The sequence below is a fragment of the Ceratotherium simum genome, chromosome Y, assembly GCF_057802395.1.
Source record: "Ceratotherium simum simum isolate JZ-2026a chromosome Y, ASM5780239v1, whole genome shotgun sequence".
Lineage (NCBI taxonomy): Eukaryota > Metazoa > Chordata > Mammalia > Perissodactyla > Rhinocerotidae > Ceratotherium > Ceratotherium simum.
This window is the reverse complement of record NC_141941.1, coordinates 2,537,873-2,554,415: the sequence shown is the minus strand read 5'-3', so window position 1 is coordinate 2,554,415 and position 16,543 is coordinate 2,537,873. Positions and strand designations below refer to the sequence as shown.

The 16,543-nt window shown below is 44.9% G+C and overlaps 1 protein-coding gene across 1 annotated transcript in view; it reads left to right on the top strand.

The window, feature by feature from the left end:
- The window catches only part of LOC101401191 (protein kinase cAMP-dependent X-linked catalytic subunit), a 104,090-nt gene that overhangs the window by 25,109 nt on the left and 62,438 nt on the right, over positions 1-16,543 (top strand). The window contains exon 2 of the mRNA XM_004440752.3: positions 8,002-8,170. Within this exon, the coding sequence (XP_004440809.1) occupies positions 8,002-8,170 (169 nt within the window). The remainder of the gene's footprint in view (positions 1-8,001; positions 8,171-16,543) is intronic.

The window sequence follows — 16,543 nt, the reverse complement described above, 5'->3', positions numbered from 1 at the left end:
AGAAAATTCCCCCATTTTCAGTGAACGCTTCAGTGATCTGTTGACAGATGTACAGAGTTGCATAACTACCACCACATAGAACGTCTGTGTAGCTGACATTTTTTTTTTTTTACACTTAAGGAGAATTTATTTATTACATGATTGAGATGCTCTGTGATGTGCTTTCTGTGTGTTATTTTATTTAAACTCTGTCAGGGTAAAGATTTTTTTTAGTTTTATTGAGATATAATTGACACAGTGCTGTAAAAGTTTAAGGTGTACAGCATAATGACTTTACTTATATACATTGCGAAATGATTACAATAACTTCAGTTAACATCCATCACCTCGTATAGTTACAAAAAAATTTTTTTTTCCTTGTGATGAGAACTTTCAGGATTTTCTCTGTTAGCAGCTTTCAAATGTACCATACAGCAGTGTTAACTATAGTCACCATGCTGTACATTGCATCCCCAGGACTAATTTATCTTATAACTGGAAGCTTGTCTCTTTGACCACCTTCATCCAATTCCTCCCCACTCCTCCCCTGCCTCTGGTAATCACAAATCTGATGTATTTTTCTGAGGTTTTTTTTGTTGTTGTTAGATTCCACATATAAGTGACATCGTAGGGTTTGTCTTTCTTTGACTTATTTCACTTAGCATAATGTCCTCTAAGTCCATCCATGTTGTTGCAAGTGGCAACATTTCTTTATTTTTCATGGCTGAATAATATTCTATTGTGTGTGTATATATATATATATTTTTTTTTTCTTTATCCATTCATCCATACATGGACACTTAGGTTGTTTCCATGTCTTAGCTATTATGAATAATGCTGCAGTGAACATGAGGGTGCAGATATCTCTTCAAGATAGTGATTTTGTTTCCCTTGAGTATCTACCCAGAAGTAGGATTGCTGGATCATATGGTAGTTGTAGTTTTAATTTTTTGAGGAACTTTCCTTCAGAAAGGATGGAAGGAAAGCAGGGAGGGAAGGAAGGAAGGAAAGAAGAAGGAGAGAATAGTAAACAAAGAAAAGAACTTAAGTTTCTCGAAAAGAAACCTGGATGACCGGGGTCATGTGGTCTGTGTTGTCATCAGCTACAACGTTGTATCCTGGACACCACGCTCTACCACGCAAACGTCAAATTAGGGAGAGCACATGAAGGCACTGGGGGTATTAACCCCGTGTGGGAGGCCTTGAGAAGCTCCTTGAGCAGAGTCCGCCTGTGGAAGACGCCCAGACTCAATTGTCCAGGCTCCACAGGGATGCCCTTCCCAGGGAAGCAGGTCCCTTTCCGAGGGAAGGATACTCAGACACAGGTGTTCAGGACGGCCCTGGGGAGCATGGTTGTGCCCCGAGGGGCTTGTTTTTGAGCTCTTTGGGTAAAGAATGGATTAGAAGGATGAAGCTGATGTTTCCATTGGTGGATTAGGCACACAAATAGGAAAAAACACACCTTGACATCTGAGATCCCCAAACACATCCCCACAGTCTTGGCGTCTCCTGTTCAGAATTCCTTCATTCCTGGGATGGACTCAGGCTTGAAGATGTGTGTGTGTTTAAGAATGGTATTTGTAATCTAATAACTCCTCCCTTAGCTGTGTGGGTGAGAATTCATTTTATTTATAGGAAACCCTTAAAAGCATCAGCTCAGTCATTTTCAGGGAGGGTGACTATTTCTAAATCTCTGAAACAGGAAGAACGAAAAGAGGATTTGTCTTCAGGTTAAATTAATGGTTAAATTCCCTAATTCTCAGCAGAACACAGGAAATACAGTTCTTATTTATAGCGATTTGAGTTCCACATATTTAACACATTCACACACTTAACAAATCTCTGCTAATTTTAGTCTTGATGGTAATATCCGCAAGCTGTTATAGTTATCCTGTTATTTGTTTTTTTCCTTAATTTGTAAAATAGTGTATCTTCTGAAACATTTCCTCAGGTGGCTTAATTCTACCCGTTTCATCATCAAAGAATGGAGACACCATTATGGGGCCATTTGTCCGTAAAGCACAAAAAGAAAGTGCGTAAAATAATGTCGTTAACAGTCTCCACAATGGAAATTCATGATAGAGCAGTGTGATTCTTCAAGGTTAAGGTGTGTCAAGGGTGTCTAGGAAAAGATACAGGGGTGTCGCATATTTCATTGGCTTGCTGCAGCCTCGGTGATGAAACAGCAGTCATTGGGAAGCAAGACCTTTGTGTCAGAACAATAAATTTAATTATCTACATTTTCAGTTGAGGATTTTATGTGTGTGTAAATTCACAAAATGCTGAGAAATCTTTTCACTTTGCAGTAATTCAAAAATGAACTGCAAATGCAGTTAATAAAAAGGAATCTGCAATTTGGCTGCCTTTTTGTTGAAACTTCTCCTCTTGGAGACTCCAGAAGAAACTGTTTGTCTCAGGGGCGTGGTCCTGGTGAAGATGGCTGACGGTCTTACCCCACCGCTGACCCACCAGAAAACCAGCCATGTTCCCCTTTGTCCAGAAAATGTTACTATGATCAGGCATCATTTTCTTATTCGCTTGGGGCAGAGACACTGTTTCCATGCTAATGTTGATAAGCTTTTGGAAAGTTCATCAGTTTTTCAGAACAGACTGGCTTTTATTTTTATGAATTCTAATTGTTTTCTTTGAGTTTCTCATCATCCATTCTCGGGACAAGGACAGTCGAATGTCTGTGGTGTCCTCAAACTTGGTCTTTAAATTTCCCAGACCACATAAATGTATCAGACTTGATGGGAGCCCTGTTGGGGCATTTGAAAAATGTAAGTTTTCATTTCCAAGCATATCCTCAAACAAGAGGAAGGTAACACTTAAAAGCCCTGATGGATTCTGTATGCAAAAGCATGAACATAATCGTATTCGATGATCAAATAACAAGGAAGCTAGAAGAATCCTCAGCCCTGCTAGGCTGAATTTGTACCTCAGGGATAACAAAGCAAATTACCACCAAAATGGGTATCTTGAAACAATAGACACTCATCCTCCCCCATTCCTGGAGACGAGACTTTTGAGATGAAGGGGTCGTAGGGCCGCGCTCCCTCCACAGGCTCCAGGGGAGGGTCCTTCCTGCCTCTTCCAGCTTCTGGGGCTCCAGGCGTCCCTGGGCTGGTGGCCGCCTCCCTCCCGTCTCTGCCTCCATCTCCACGTGGCTTCTCCTCTGTGTCTGTGTCTCTCTTCTTCTGTCTCTTATAAGGACACTCGCGATTGGATTTAGGGCCACCCTCATCCAGGATGAGCTCCTCTCCATCCTTTCCTTAACTTCCTCTGCAAAGACCCCATTTCCAAATAAGGTCCCATTTACAGGCCCCAGGGCTTAGGAATTAAACATATCTTTTTGGGGGAACACAATTCAACCCAGAAAAATTGGGAGGAGAGTTAGAATGACTGCATTTAGGTGACTCAAAGAGAGCCAGGCCAGCTGTGAGATGTCCCCCTTACAGCGGAGAGGTTGAGCGGGGCACAGATGGATGGTGTCGGCTTTCTGGCATTTTGGACCATTAGTGCATCTTCTCTTTAGAACGTGCTGAGGTGAGAAGGGAGGAGACCAGAGCAGGAGGCAGAGCTAAGGATGTGGCCTCCCTGTCACTTCTGTCATTGCTCCCTGTGGTCCAGGGACCCCAGAATAAAATCCAGAGTTGTCTGTTTTTTCTTTTTGCAACCACTTGGCATTCCACACTATTCTCATTGTTTCTCTTCAATATAGACTTTTCCAAACTGTTTTAAGTTCCAGCAAACTTAAAAAAAACATAACCCCTGCAAACTTAAATCCGAGTTTCTCCCCTTTACATGGGCTTCTTTTGCGTTATGGGCTTTCCAAGACAAAATAAGGAGGGGTGCTCCTTTACCTGCGAGTCTGAAGCAAAAGCACTTTCTCCTCCATCCCCTGTGACCTCTGTCTCTCAGGTCAGGTTGCAGGGTTTTCGGGGTGAGAAAGAGGGGAAGCCAGTCTGTTATGACCATGAGAACTGCATTTTCTGCACTTTCTCACACCTCCCTCTGTGGATGGTTTTTTTCCCCAGCTGTGACTTCTGAGAAAAGAGGGAGCCTTTTAGGGGATTCCATGTTGTGGTCACGGCGATCCCGTTAATATGCTAGTTCTGCAGGGTTGTCTGAACAATCAGGATGAAGGCAGTCAGTTTTCGCTGACTGTGATGTATGTGTGTGTGTGCATAGTTTTGCGTGTCTGTATTTAGAAGTACCTCAGAACACACTATGGCTTTTTTCTGGGTGGGCTGGAATTTTACCATGTCTGCAAGCTATTTGGAGTGAGGAGGTCTTACCTCTCCTCCCCAGCCCCCAGACGGAAAGCTACCTGAGTTTGTATGTGAATCTGACATGAGGGTTTTGGAGGATGGATGGAGGTGGAGGAGGAGGGAGAGAGAGATGGTGGAGCGTGCAGACAGAATGGAGAGAATGGCAAAGGCTTTGAAAAGATGAAGAATTGCCTCCCAGGGAGAGGGGAGACCTGAGATTTTCCCACCCCAGCAGTTAAAGACCAGAATCACAGACACAGAATGCTCCATACATTGGAACCACCTTCCTCACCTGGAAACTCAGCTGGAGAAGCAAAGACCTCTTGTCATGTTGGAGGATAAACCACAGTGGAAAGGATGTGCCCGCCTTACAAGTGGCCATGCCTTCTGACGAGATTGCTATGGGTGATTCTGACTGTCTGAAACCCACAGGCCAGCTGAGCTTTGGAATTTGGAAATTTGCAGAATTGGGGACAATAATCAGATGTGGGTGCCGGTTATCACAGGACAGCCTCAATAGAGACTGGGCAACGCTTTTGTGTTAACATGTGACTTTCTGTAGTGCAATGAATGGATATTCACCCAAGGAGGGGGAAGTCAAGCCTGAATAGTTTCTTATTAAGTCAGGTCCAGTTTTGTGGCTGGATCAGTTTATGAAGGCACTTGGGGTTTCAGAACCTTTTAGACTTAGGAATTGTAGGGAAAGGAGTGAAGAACCCATACTTGATTTTCACCTTAGAGTTTTAACTGTGGAAACAACCTCCAGGTAAGATTTGAATCCTGAATAAATTCCCTTTCTCTGCCTCACACGACTACTCAGCCTAGGGTGGGAAAGAGGGGGTCACCCGGGTGGGGAGAGGGAGGGTTTCTCTTGAGGGTCTCTCTTATCAGGGAGGAAAAATCTGGCCTAGAAACACTTGACCGCTTTTTAAAAAATTTTTTTTTCCAGTTTTATTGAGATATAATTGACATATAGAATTGTATTAGTTTTCAGGTGTACAACATAGTCATTCGATATATGTATATATTGCAAAATGATCACCACAATAACTCTAGTTAACATCCATCACCATACATAGTTACAAATTTTTTTTCTTGTGGTGAGAACATTTAAGATCTACTGTCTTAGCAACTTTCAACTATGCAATACAGTATTATTAACTATAGTCGCCATGGTGTCCATTACATCCCCAGGACTTATTTATCTTATAACTGGAAGTTTGTATCTTTTGACCCCCTTCGCCCATTTCACTCACCTACCACCCCCACCTCCGGTAACCACCAGTTTGTTTTCTATATCTATGAGTTTGGTCATTTTAGATTCCACGTATAAGTGAGACCATTCAGTATTTGTCTGATTTTACTTAGCGTAATGCCTTCAAAGTCCATCCATGTTGTCGCAAATGAAAACAACTCTTCTTTATGTCATATTGGGCAGAGGTGAGTCATGCGGCTGTCCATAACCTGCAGCAAAGCTAAAAAAAAAAAAAGGCTTTTCTACATTCTAAAGGGAGATATTGAGAGCTGGGGATGTAGGTTGAAGAGCCTGCCAACACCAAGCAGGAAAAAGCTCAATTTGCCTTTTTCTTTCCACTGCAATAATGACTCACTTCCAACACCATTAATGTTGTCTTTGGCACATTTAAGGTGATCAACTTAAAAATTACAGCATCGGTTTTGTCTGCCTTGAACAAGGCTGTTGACCTACGTAGTCCTGTGATCTGGTTGTGGAGTTGAGGGACTTCCCTCATCTCCCAGGGTAACACAGGCATCCCCTGCAGTGCACAGGTCACCTGTCTTGAGTTCTGTGTGTTTACACCTCACACAGCTCAGAGAATGCTTGAAAGACATTGCAGACAGAAATGTAAAAAAAATCTGTTGACTCATAGCTCTGTTATCTTTCATGTAGGCATAGAGAACTCTCAGCTGAGGGTCAAATGCAGGTGCTGAAAAGACAAAGTATTATCTAGTAAATACGATCCAGTAATGAATGGGCTCCTCATTATGGGCAGTAGAGAGAGATGATTAAGAAGAATGGGACCGGAGAGGCAGAAAGATCAAGGAACATAGCCTTCTTTTCATTATTAGAATCTCAGAGTGTGGCAAGACTTTTATATGTTTCGTTTCTACCTGTCCTATCAGAGAGATGAACAATATGAGGCCAAAAAGGGTTACTTTGTTTGTCTGAGTTCATAGATCAAATCAAAAGCAAATTGTAGACTAGATGCCACTGTTCCTAATTACCACGTGTGTGCACTTTACCCAGTGGAAACATCAGTGTCCACATAAAAACACCTCAACTGTATCCATTCACTTTCCTCAAAGCCCTTTCCCTACATGCCTCTCTATTTTGACCTGATTCCACATAATTTTATCAACATGATACTGCCTTCCACTAATAAAATTCTATTTTTACTTTAAATTATCTTTTGATGAGAATATTGTTTAAAAACATCTTATCGCTCTTCATTTGCTTCTTACACAACAATTTCTTGTCTTTGTTTCTGTAGATCCCTTTCTGCTTCTGCTATAATAAAATATTCATTGTCAGAAACTTCATTTAAAAACCAAAGTTACTTATCATGCCCTGCCCTAGTCCATTAGCAATAGATTTATTTTATAGCTTGGGAATTTTAATTGACAGACAGTGCTAAAAAAATTGCATTGCTTAAGTATAACTTTCCTCTTTTCATGCTGCCATATGCAATACATGGCTTTCCAAACTCTATGCAAGAAAAACAGGAAATCTGTGGTTGTGTGGTTGCATTGGAGGTCTTTCTCCTTCTCAAGCCATCCTTGAATTCCTTCTCCTTTCTCATCAGGTTGATCGCCATTTTTCCAACCAGAGAGCCCTGTTAGTTGACCATTTTCTACATCCTCATGCTCGCAAAGAAGACCCCTTCCTCTGCATTATTTTCTAGACAGTCAGTGACAAAAAAGACAGCGACCATTGATAAGCTTCCTGAGTGCCAGGCACCCAGGGCCTCACACGTACAGATTTCCATGTTTCTGCCGCCAACTTGACCTCTCCCCTGGCCATCGATAAATAAAATTCTTTTGGCTCTTTGATCTCATAGTTGCATCAGGTGATCACCAGCTTGTGTGAGGGGTAGAAGGTGTGCACCATGCCCCACGGTGAGGCTCAGAGGACCAAGAGGGGCTGGAAGGAGATGGAAGGGGAGGAAGAGGAAGCATTTGGGTTGAAAATGTCCCTGCAGGGTACAAAAGAGGGTTTGATTTCCTTTCATATTTGTAGTGGCTGCAGTGTTTTTAATTTCCCCCTCTTTCTATTCACATCTCTATCAGTTTATTCCAATCTGTGCAGATCTTAAAATAAAGACTAAGTGCATTTAGCGGGCATGAGTCTGTTAAAGAGGCTTCGTGAGGAGGGTCGTGTGCCTCATACTCCCGTCTTGATCTAGAAAACCTGAAGAGAAGAAGACCTGTGGAAGGAATGCATTTACCGTACTTTCCCATTCTGCCTCTCCTTGTGTGTGTGCATGCGTGTGTTCTCCAGGATGACTCATTTGCGGAAACAATGGGCAGCTTTCTCCCCCAATTGAAGAACATTTGATCATTTGACAGATGATCCTCTCTGTCTACGTGTGTGTGTAACACTTACATTCAATTGAGCATTCCAGACTGGAGCTCCTCAGCAAACACTCACCAGACGTGTCCTAGGGTGTTCAGTTGCTAAAGCCCACGATTCTCTTCCGGTCCCCATACAGCCTCGTTTGCTCTCCCCTTCTAGGCACGGGGACGTTCGGCCGTGTGCAGCTGGTCAAGGAGAAGACGGCCAAGCATTTCTTCGCCCTGAAGGTGATGAGCATCCCGGACGTGATCCGCTTGAAGCAGGAGCAGCACGTGCACAACGAGAAGTCGGTGCTGAAGGAAGTCAGCCACCCGTTCCTGGTCAAGCTGTGAGTGCCCCCCACTCCCGGGTCTCTCCCGCCTCCTTCTCTTGGACCTCGCCCTCCTCCCTGGGACCCCGGTGGGGTGGAATGAGGACATGGGGTTTATGCAAAGCCTCAGACCAGGGTGAGAACCTTCTGAGATGTCTCAGCTTCTGATCTTGCAGATGGGATTCTGCAAGGGCTGCTGAATGTCATCCCGGTCATGTCCGCCGAGAAAGGCTCTGTTTCTACAACTGCCTGCCCCAGGGCCTTGCTCGCCCGCCTAATATCTGCAGGGGTGTGGATGTCCCCGCTCGAGCCTCTGTTCCCCTCCTCCCATCAGGGTCAGCCTCATCAGCTGCCTGGAGAGCCTGTTCAGTCATCTGTCACCTGCTCAGCTACATCCCCTCAGGTGTTTCCATGGGTTTCCAGATGACTAGTAGAGATCTCCATCCAAATGCTCCACAGACCCCTCCAGTTGAAGATGCTCAACATTGCACCAATAAATGCCTCTTCCCCCATGCCATTTGCTAGAGTAGGGGAAGACCATTTCCCACTCCATGCTAGAGATGCACATGTCCAGTGATGGCTCTCTCTCCCCATCCATGGGTGCCTTCCACCCAGTTCCATGCACCGTCCTTCTCAGTCCCTCCTGCACAGCCCTTGCCTGTTCGGGGGCCTCTCTCTCTGCCCTGCCTTTCTGCACTGGCCTCCCGACAGTTCTTGCCCTCCTAGCCTTGCTTCCCTTCAAGGCATCCCTTCTCCACTTTACAGCCATGCTGGTCCTCCCCACAAACCTCTCCAGTGATCTGTGTCTCTTATTACAAATGCACAGGGGATTCCCAAGGTGCCCAGAGTAAAGCCTCAGCGACTTAGATCCTAGAAAAGGCTCATCGTGGGCTCTGGCTTTCCCTCCGGCTCTGTCTCTTTCCCTCCATTGTCCAATCATGGAAAGCCACCGCAGTAGAAGGTAGGAGGTGCCGTCCACGTTGTCACTCTGGGGCCACCTGTCCCATGCAGTGCCTCCTTCCTCTGAGTCTCCTCATCCAGCACCCCTCCCACCTGAAGGATACCTGCCTTTCTTCTCCCACACCCCTGCCTGCACACGGAGACAGGTGCCCTCGCCATGGTCTCGAAGCATCTGGCGTGTACCCCACTGCAGGGAAGTTCATCTCTAAACTAAAAGCTGCCGGAGCAATATCCTCCAGCCCAAAACGGCGTCTTACCGAGAATAGCGACAGGTTGCCCGTTTCATGACGGGGAGAAAGGAAGCGGTTGACTTTCTGTGTTACTTTCTTTTTATGGAGCTAAAAGGATCTTGTGCCGATGTGGAGGGGTCGATAGAGTCTCATGCTTTTAAGTCGTGGAAACAAAAGTAGCCGGCACATTGCGGCGTCACCACCCCTCACTCATCAGGTCTGAGTCTCCACTTGGCCAGTGGTAGAATGATGGTTACAAAACTAATGGGTATAGATCTTCTTCTGGAATGAAGAGAAGCTTCTGGTTATTTCTCTTCTATGACCTAAAATCGTGATTCTGGGAAGGGAGTTTAGCTTGTGAGGGTTTTAAATAAATATTTTCCAAAGGAGACATGGACTCCTTTATAATATTGCCAAATTGTTCTCATGTGATTTAGGTGAATGGTCTTGGGCTTTTACCAAATACAGGAAGTCTCAAAGCCAAAACACAGAGTGTGTCCCAGAGGGTGCTTTGTAGCTGAATTTTCCAAGGAAGACAATGCACCAGGCAGCTGGATTCTGGTTTGCCTCTGAAAACCAAGTGGCATGATCCGTTACGTGTTTGCAGTGAAATTAGGAGAACATAAAAGAGAAGCAAATGGAATTAATGGTGAAAACAAAAAGTCTTAGACATTGTTGTTGAGAAGACACAGTTTCGAGAACAGTGAAGAAACCACTGGGGAGGAGGTCTCTCCAGGACTGGGAGGGGAAAGTGGGGACACTACCCTGTCTACTTCACCTCATTGCATCTTTTCTGGGGTGCAGGCACATCCCTCAGGCATCCTTAGGGTGATGTAGGGTGTGCATGGAATCTTGGGTGAGGGCTTCCAATTCTGGGAATTCCACCTTGTTGTGGGGTGAATTGTGTCCCCTCCAAAAAGATATGTTGAAGTTCTCACCCCCAGTACCTGTGAATGTGACCTTATTGGAAATTGGGTCCTTGCAGATGTAATTCAGATGTAAGTTCAGGTGCTAGAGGAGTCAGGTGAGTTCTTCGTCCGTTATGATAGATGTCCCTATAAGAAGAGAAGAAGAGACATGAAGACAGACACACACAGAGAAGGGAACGCCTTGTGAAGGTACAGAGGCACAGAGGAAAAGCCATGTGAAGATGGAGGCAGAGATGGAAGGGATGTGGCCACAAGCCAGGAGATGCCTGGAGCTCCCAGAAGCTGGAAGAGGCAGGGAGGACCCTCCCCTGGAGCCTCTGTGGGGAGTATGGCCCTGCTTACACCTTGATCTCAGACTTCTGGACTCCAGGACTGAGAGAAAATGATTTTATGTTGTCTTAAGCCACCTAGTTTATTGTACTTTGTTTTGGCAGCCCCAGGAGACTCATACATACCTCTCAACTCCTAGAGTGGGGAACCAGCCTACGTGATAGGCTTTGGAGATGCTTTACAATTCAAAAATCTCAACTCCCAAGAAAGAGCCCCATGGATGTGGGGGTGGGTGGAGTATATAAGTCAGAGTTTCTGGGATAGAATCCTTGAGGTTTTAGAAGTTAAAAATGGACAGGGAAAGGGAGACATTGCAAAACAGAGCTTCAGTCAGATGAGTCTGCTTTTTTCTTTCCGGGACACTAAGCAGCAGTTTTTGTTATCATGTGTGGTAGATTCCTGAGTCCCAAAGGGACACGGATTCTGTATTTTGCTGTTCCTTGTCTTCAGTTAATATCTAAGTTGCTTATATCACACAGTCTGTACGTTCTAATTTTGATGGAATAGAATTGGACCCAGGTTATCCAAATTGGTTCATTTTTCTCTTTTAAAAAGCAGTGCGATTTCTCTACACCCTGGTAGCTGGATGCTATGTTGATTTTCCTGTTGCCTGTGCAGCTCACGGGGTACAGATCACAATCTAATGTAGTCTTTTTGTATGTTATGTTCAACTGGGGGTGTGGCTGGGGGGGGCAGGAATTTTTCCTGGTCATTTGGTCTATGTGGAATTGAAGGAACATTCAGATAGTCTTCTCAGGGAGAGTATACTCACAAGTTTTGGGAAAATGTGGCAGGAGCTCATTTAAAATCTCTCCATGGGGGGCCGCCCCGTGGCTTAGCGGTTAAGTGCGCGCGCTCCGCTGCTGGTGGCCCGGGTTTGGATCCCGGGCGCGCACCGACGCACCGCTCCTCCGGCCATGCTGAGGCCGCGTCCCACATACGGCAACTGGAAGGATGTGCAGCTATGACAGACAACTATCTACTGGGGCTTTGGGGGAAAAATAAATAAATAAAATTTAAAAAATAAAAAAATAAATAAAATCTCTCCATGGATTTTGATCAATATTTGTTTCCCCACAGCACTGAGATAGCACATCAGACAAGATGCTCTCTGGTGTCCATGGCTCTCAGGAAAGGCTTAGGATCTAGGGAAATTATCATCAACAGTGGATCCTTGAAAGAATTAATAGGGTAGGGATATAAATTTCCAGGTGACCTTTATCCAAAAATTATGAAAATTAGTTTGCCCTCTCTATTAGTGTTCTCGGGCTGCCATAACAAAGGACCACAGACTGGGGGCTTAAACAGCAGACATTTATTTATCACAGTCCTGGAGGATGGAAGTCTGAGATCCAGATGTGGGCAGGGCTGGTTCTTCCTGAGGCCTCTCTCCTTGGCATGTAGATGCAGTCTTCTCCCCGTGGTCGTCCCTCTGTGCATGTCTGTGTCCTCATCTCCTCTTCTTGTAAGGACACCAGTCCTATTGGATCAGGACCCACCCTAATGACCTCATTTTACCTTCGTCACCTCTTTAAAGACCCATCTCCAAATACAGTCACATTCTGAGGTCCCAGTGGTTAGGACTTCAACATGTGAATTTTATGGGGACACACTTTAGCCTGTAACACCTACTTAGTGACTTGCTGAGAAGAGTGGATGTCTCAGTGCATGGGGGGCTTGTTATAATGTACTTATAGCATTTGTTTTTTTCTGTGCATTGTCACTTGAGGGACCTGGTGTGCTTAAAAACTGTGTTTAAAGTTGCCCTAGTTTGATCAGGCTCTCAAAGTTCCCTGTACATGACATGGGCGAGCACACTGTATCCAGCCAGACCCGTGGATGGGAGCCAGAAGGTGTCTAGGACCACATGATGAGGAATGCGTTTTCGTTGGAAAAGACCATTAGTGAAGAATGTATTTAATCCCCCCAGCTGTACAGTTTGTCTTGTGAATGAGAGTCACCTCATCTAACATCTGCTTTCCATACTATCCAGAAACATCGAGCTCATCGTGCTTGCGTTTCTTGAAACCACGTGGAATGCTGAAGTTGCCAGGTGTCAAGCTGAACCAAGAGTGGAGTTTGGAGTTCCACTCAAATGATTTGGCAAGTTCCCCGGTGGCATTATCAGAGTTCAGTCTTTGAACTGCTGCTGGTTGTATTTTTGACACTACGCCAGGTCGTTCATTAAATGCACATTAGGGAACACATTCTGTTCAGTGATGGTGTTGTTTCCAAAGCCCAGCTCAGCCAACGGAGAGAGAATTTTAGAAGAACTGAGTAACTCACTGGCCAGGGTGGAGAAGAGAGAAAGGGAGAAAGGCTTGCAGTCTGCCCAAAGATCATCATCTCATGTCTACTCCTCACCCTTTATCCAGATGGAAATTGGTGGCATCATAGGGTTGTTTGGATCCAGAGCAGGGTTTCTCAGCCTCAGCACTATTGACATCTGGGGCAGGTAATTCTTTGTGGTGGGGGCTGTTCTACGTAGTGTAGGACGTTTAGCAGCATCCATGGTCTCTACGCATTCAATGCCAGTTGCACACCTCACCCCCCTCAGTGGCGACAGCCATAAATGTTTCTAGACATTGTCAGAAATCTCCAGAGGAATGAAACTGTCCTTGATTGCAAACCACTTCCATGAATAGAAAGAGATATGATAGAGAGATAGATAGAGAGATAGATAGATAGATAGATAGATAGATAGATAGATAGATAGGTGATAGAGATAGGTAGTTAGGTAGATAGATGATTAATAGATCATAGATGATTAATAGACAGATAGATGATAGATAAGATGGATAGATGATAGGTATGTAGGTAGATAGATAGATATAGACAGAATCTCATTCTAATTCAGGGTTTCTGTACTTAAGCACTGTTGACATTTGGGGCCAGATAATTCTTTTTGCTGGCAGCTGCTCTGTGCATTGTTGAATATTTAGCAGCATCCCTGGTCTCCACCCTCTGGATGCAAGTTGCACCTCTCCCTTCATTGTGACAACCAAAAATGTCTCCAGACATTGCTGAGTGTACCCTGGGGGTCACGAGGGTTCTCCTGTTGAGAACCACCACACTTCAGAGATAGACTCCCACTAACTCAGTTCTCCCAGTTCACAAAGAGTTCATAGGTAGACCAGAAGTCCAGTTAGTCCATATCCAGGAAGACACAAAACTGGAGAATTATTTTTCCTGCATGATGAGTAAGAATCAGATCTAATGAGACTCTGATTTGTATGTGGCATCTGAGCTGGGGAGCCAGGAATGAACGACATCCTGGCTTCAGGTTCATTGACCCCATGGCAGGGGAATTTGCCACCATCTTTGCTTGGGGAGACACCTCATTATGGGTAAACCAGTCAGTTGGACAGCGAGACCAGGCTAGCCTGAGGCTGCTGCCTGTTCCTACATGTGGAAGAAGCTTTCAGTCATCCATTCATGTGCTGAATTTCCAAGGCACCTTAAATATCCCTCCCTCTGCCCTGGTTCAGGATCTGTCATCTCTTGTCGGGGTGGTTAACATACCTTTCCAAATAGTGTCTCTAAGTTCTCCTTCTGCGGTACCATGAGAGTAACCTAAAATTAAAATTTGATCATGTGTCTCAGCCAAAAACACTTCTGTGACTCTTGACCAACAGAAGCAGGTCCCGGGACTGCAGGATAATTATCCTCTGCCAACTTCCAGCTTCTGCATGCTCCGCCATCGTACTTCTCCATTCTCACCATCCTGTTCACGTTGGAGAGCTCGCCATCTGCTCCTCCACTCCCTTTCTCTGGCCAGTCCCAATGCTTCCTTCTAGACCTTCCCAGGTCTACATCCCAGACCAGTCCCAGATCTTCTTTCCAGCTCAGCTGTTTGCTCTAAGAAGAAGCTTCCGGCCAGACCTCGGCTGGGACGTGCAAGCCTCCACTAGATTTCTCTTATATTCCTGCAGCAATACTCTCAAATACTTGTGTTTGAAATAGAATTCCAATGAAATCCTTAATTCAAGGAAATCAAATTAAGCCAGGGAGTAGCTGGCATAAAAAAATTTATTTTAACTTGATAGAAGTCAATGATCATGTAAGAAATGGGAGGGCACATAGCGTATTGCCTAGTTATTATATTTTGCTGTTGGGTCGCAGGCTAACCCTCTTCATACCTGTGTGAGCAAGCACAGAATTCAGCATTGTTAAATAGCTAGTGGGTACCCACCCACTTACCATCACTGAGCAGCTGCTGGGGTGTGAAGTTACTAAGGTGGTTAAACCATCTTTGCCTTCCAAAATGACAGTCGAGGGAAGAGAAGTACATGCAAGTAGAAATATGTAGTATAGTTCCTATAGGGGGTATGTTGGGGGCACTGGAGCGAGAGAGGGTGGTGCATTTCCTGAGGAGCCCAAGGGAGGTACCGCAGGCTGACACCTGCAGAGTAGCCACCCCTAGCCCCTCACCTTTGGTCTCTCCTTCAGCTCTCCATTTCCTTCTGTTTTTCATTGCATCTCTCCCTTCCTACATACTAGAACATTCCTGACCTAGTATATTTATCTAAGTTGGCTTCTCTCCTGCTAGAATACAAACCCGCAAAGTCAGGATCTCTTTCTGTTTGTGCCTAGAAAGGTGCCCAGCCCACGGCAGGCATTTAAATTCAAGGATATTGAATTAGTGGAATTAAATAATGTTGCTATGGGGTGGGTGCAGGGCCAGGGGGAGGGAGCATCCAGGGTGTGTTAGGTAGGGTTCTCCAAAGAAACAAGAGGGAGAGAGGTTTTAAGGAATGGACTGATGTGTTTGTAGGGGCTGGCAAGTCTGAAATCTGTGGGGCAGGCCGGGTGGCTGGAAATTCAGGTAGGAGTTGATGTTGCAGTCTTGAATCTAAAATCTGCAGAACAGCCCAGCAAGCTAGAAACTGAGGCAGAATTTCTATATGGCAGTCAGATCTAGAGACAAACTTCCCTCTTCTTCAGGAAACCTCACTTTTTGCTCTTAAGGCATTTGACTGATTATATGAAGCCCGCCCATATTTTGGAGGATCATCTGCTTCTCTTATAGTCGGTTGATGGTAGATGTTAATCACCGCTAAAAAAATAGCTTCACAGAAACATCTAGATTAGTGTTTGACCAAACAACTGGGCACCCGGGCCTAGTCAAGTTGACATATAAAATTAACCATCACAATGGGCAAAAGCCAGAAAGCTTGAGATGGAGACCAGAGCCATTCCATCATGAAGACAGCAGAAGTACCAGGCTGGATGACAAAGCAAGGACGACATATTGACTGGAACCAGGGAGGCCAGATTCCAAGTAATGGCTTGACCAGCAATGCCACTGTAGACTTTGCTCCAATCTACAGCCTTAAAGAGAAGTTTTCCGGTCGAAGCTTGTGTATATTCCTCAACATTTTCTTGTAGTTTTCACATGACTGGTGAATTTTATCCTTGTTTCTTCTCCTGGTTTTCTTTCTCTGGGAGTTGTCTTTCAAGTTCTCTTAAATCTACCATTGTTTGAAGAGGTGATCCCTTCATTGCCTTCTCATCCATGACTTGGTCTGGAAGGGGCAATGGCCTTTGATCAGAGGATCAGCTGTCCTAAGAATCTCCTTGTGTCGTCTTGCATCGTCCTCCTCCTCCTCCTCGGTCATATTCCACTTCTGCTTTCATCCCCCTCTCCTCTCTCATCCTCTCTTATTGCTGATCTGTCATAATGACGCCAGGGTTTTTTTTTTTGGTCACTATAAGAACGTGCCACATCTCTTCTTGATTGTCCTTATTGATTGTTGCCGTTGTTCTGAAGGACCTAGAGTTGTTTTTCTTTTCCAGTGACTTATTTCTCTTTTTAAATGTTAGAGTTTGCTTTTGTGAACTTTGGAGACGGAGTTGGGAATCCTTTATCCAACCCATGCTTTTGCGAGTGGGTGGGAGGGACTCCTTCACAGAGACTTTGCTTCGAATCAGCTCTTGCCAGG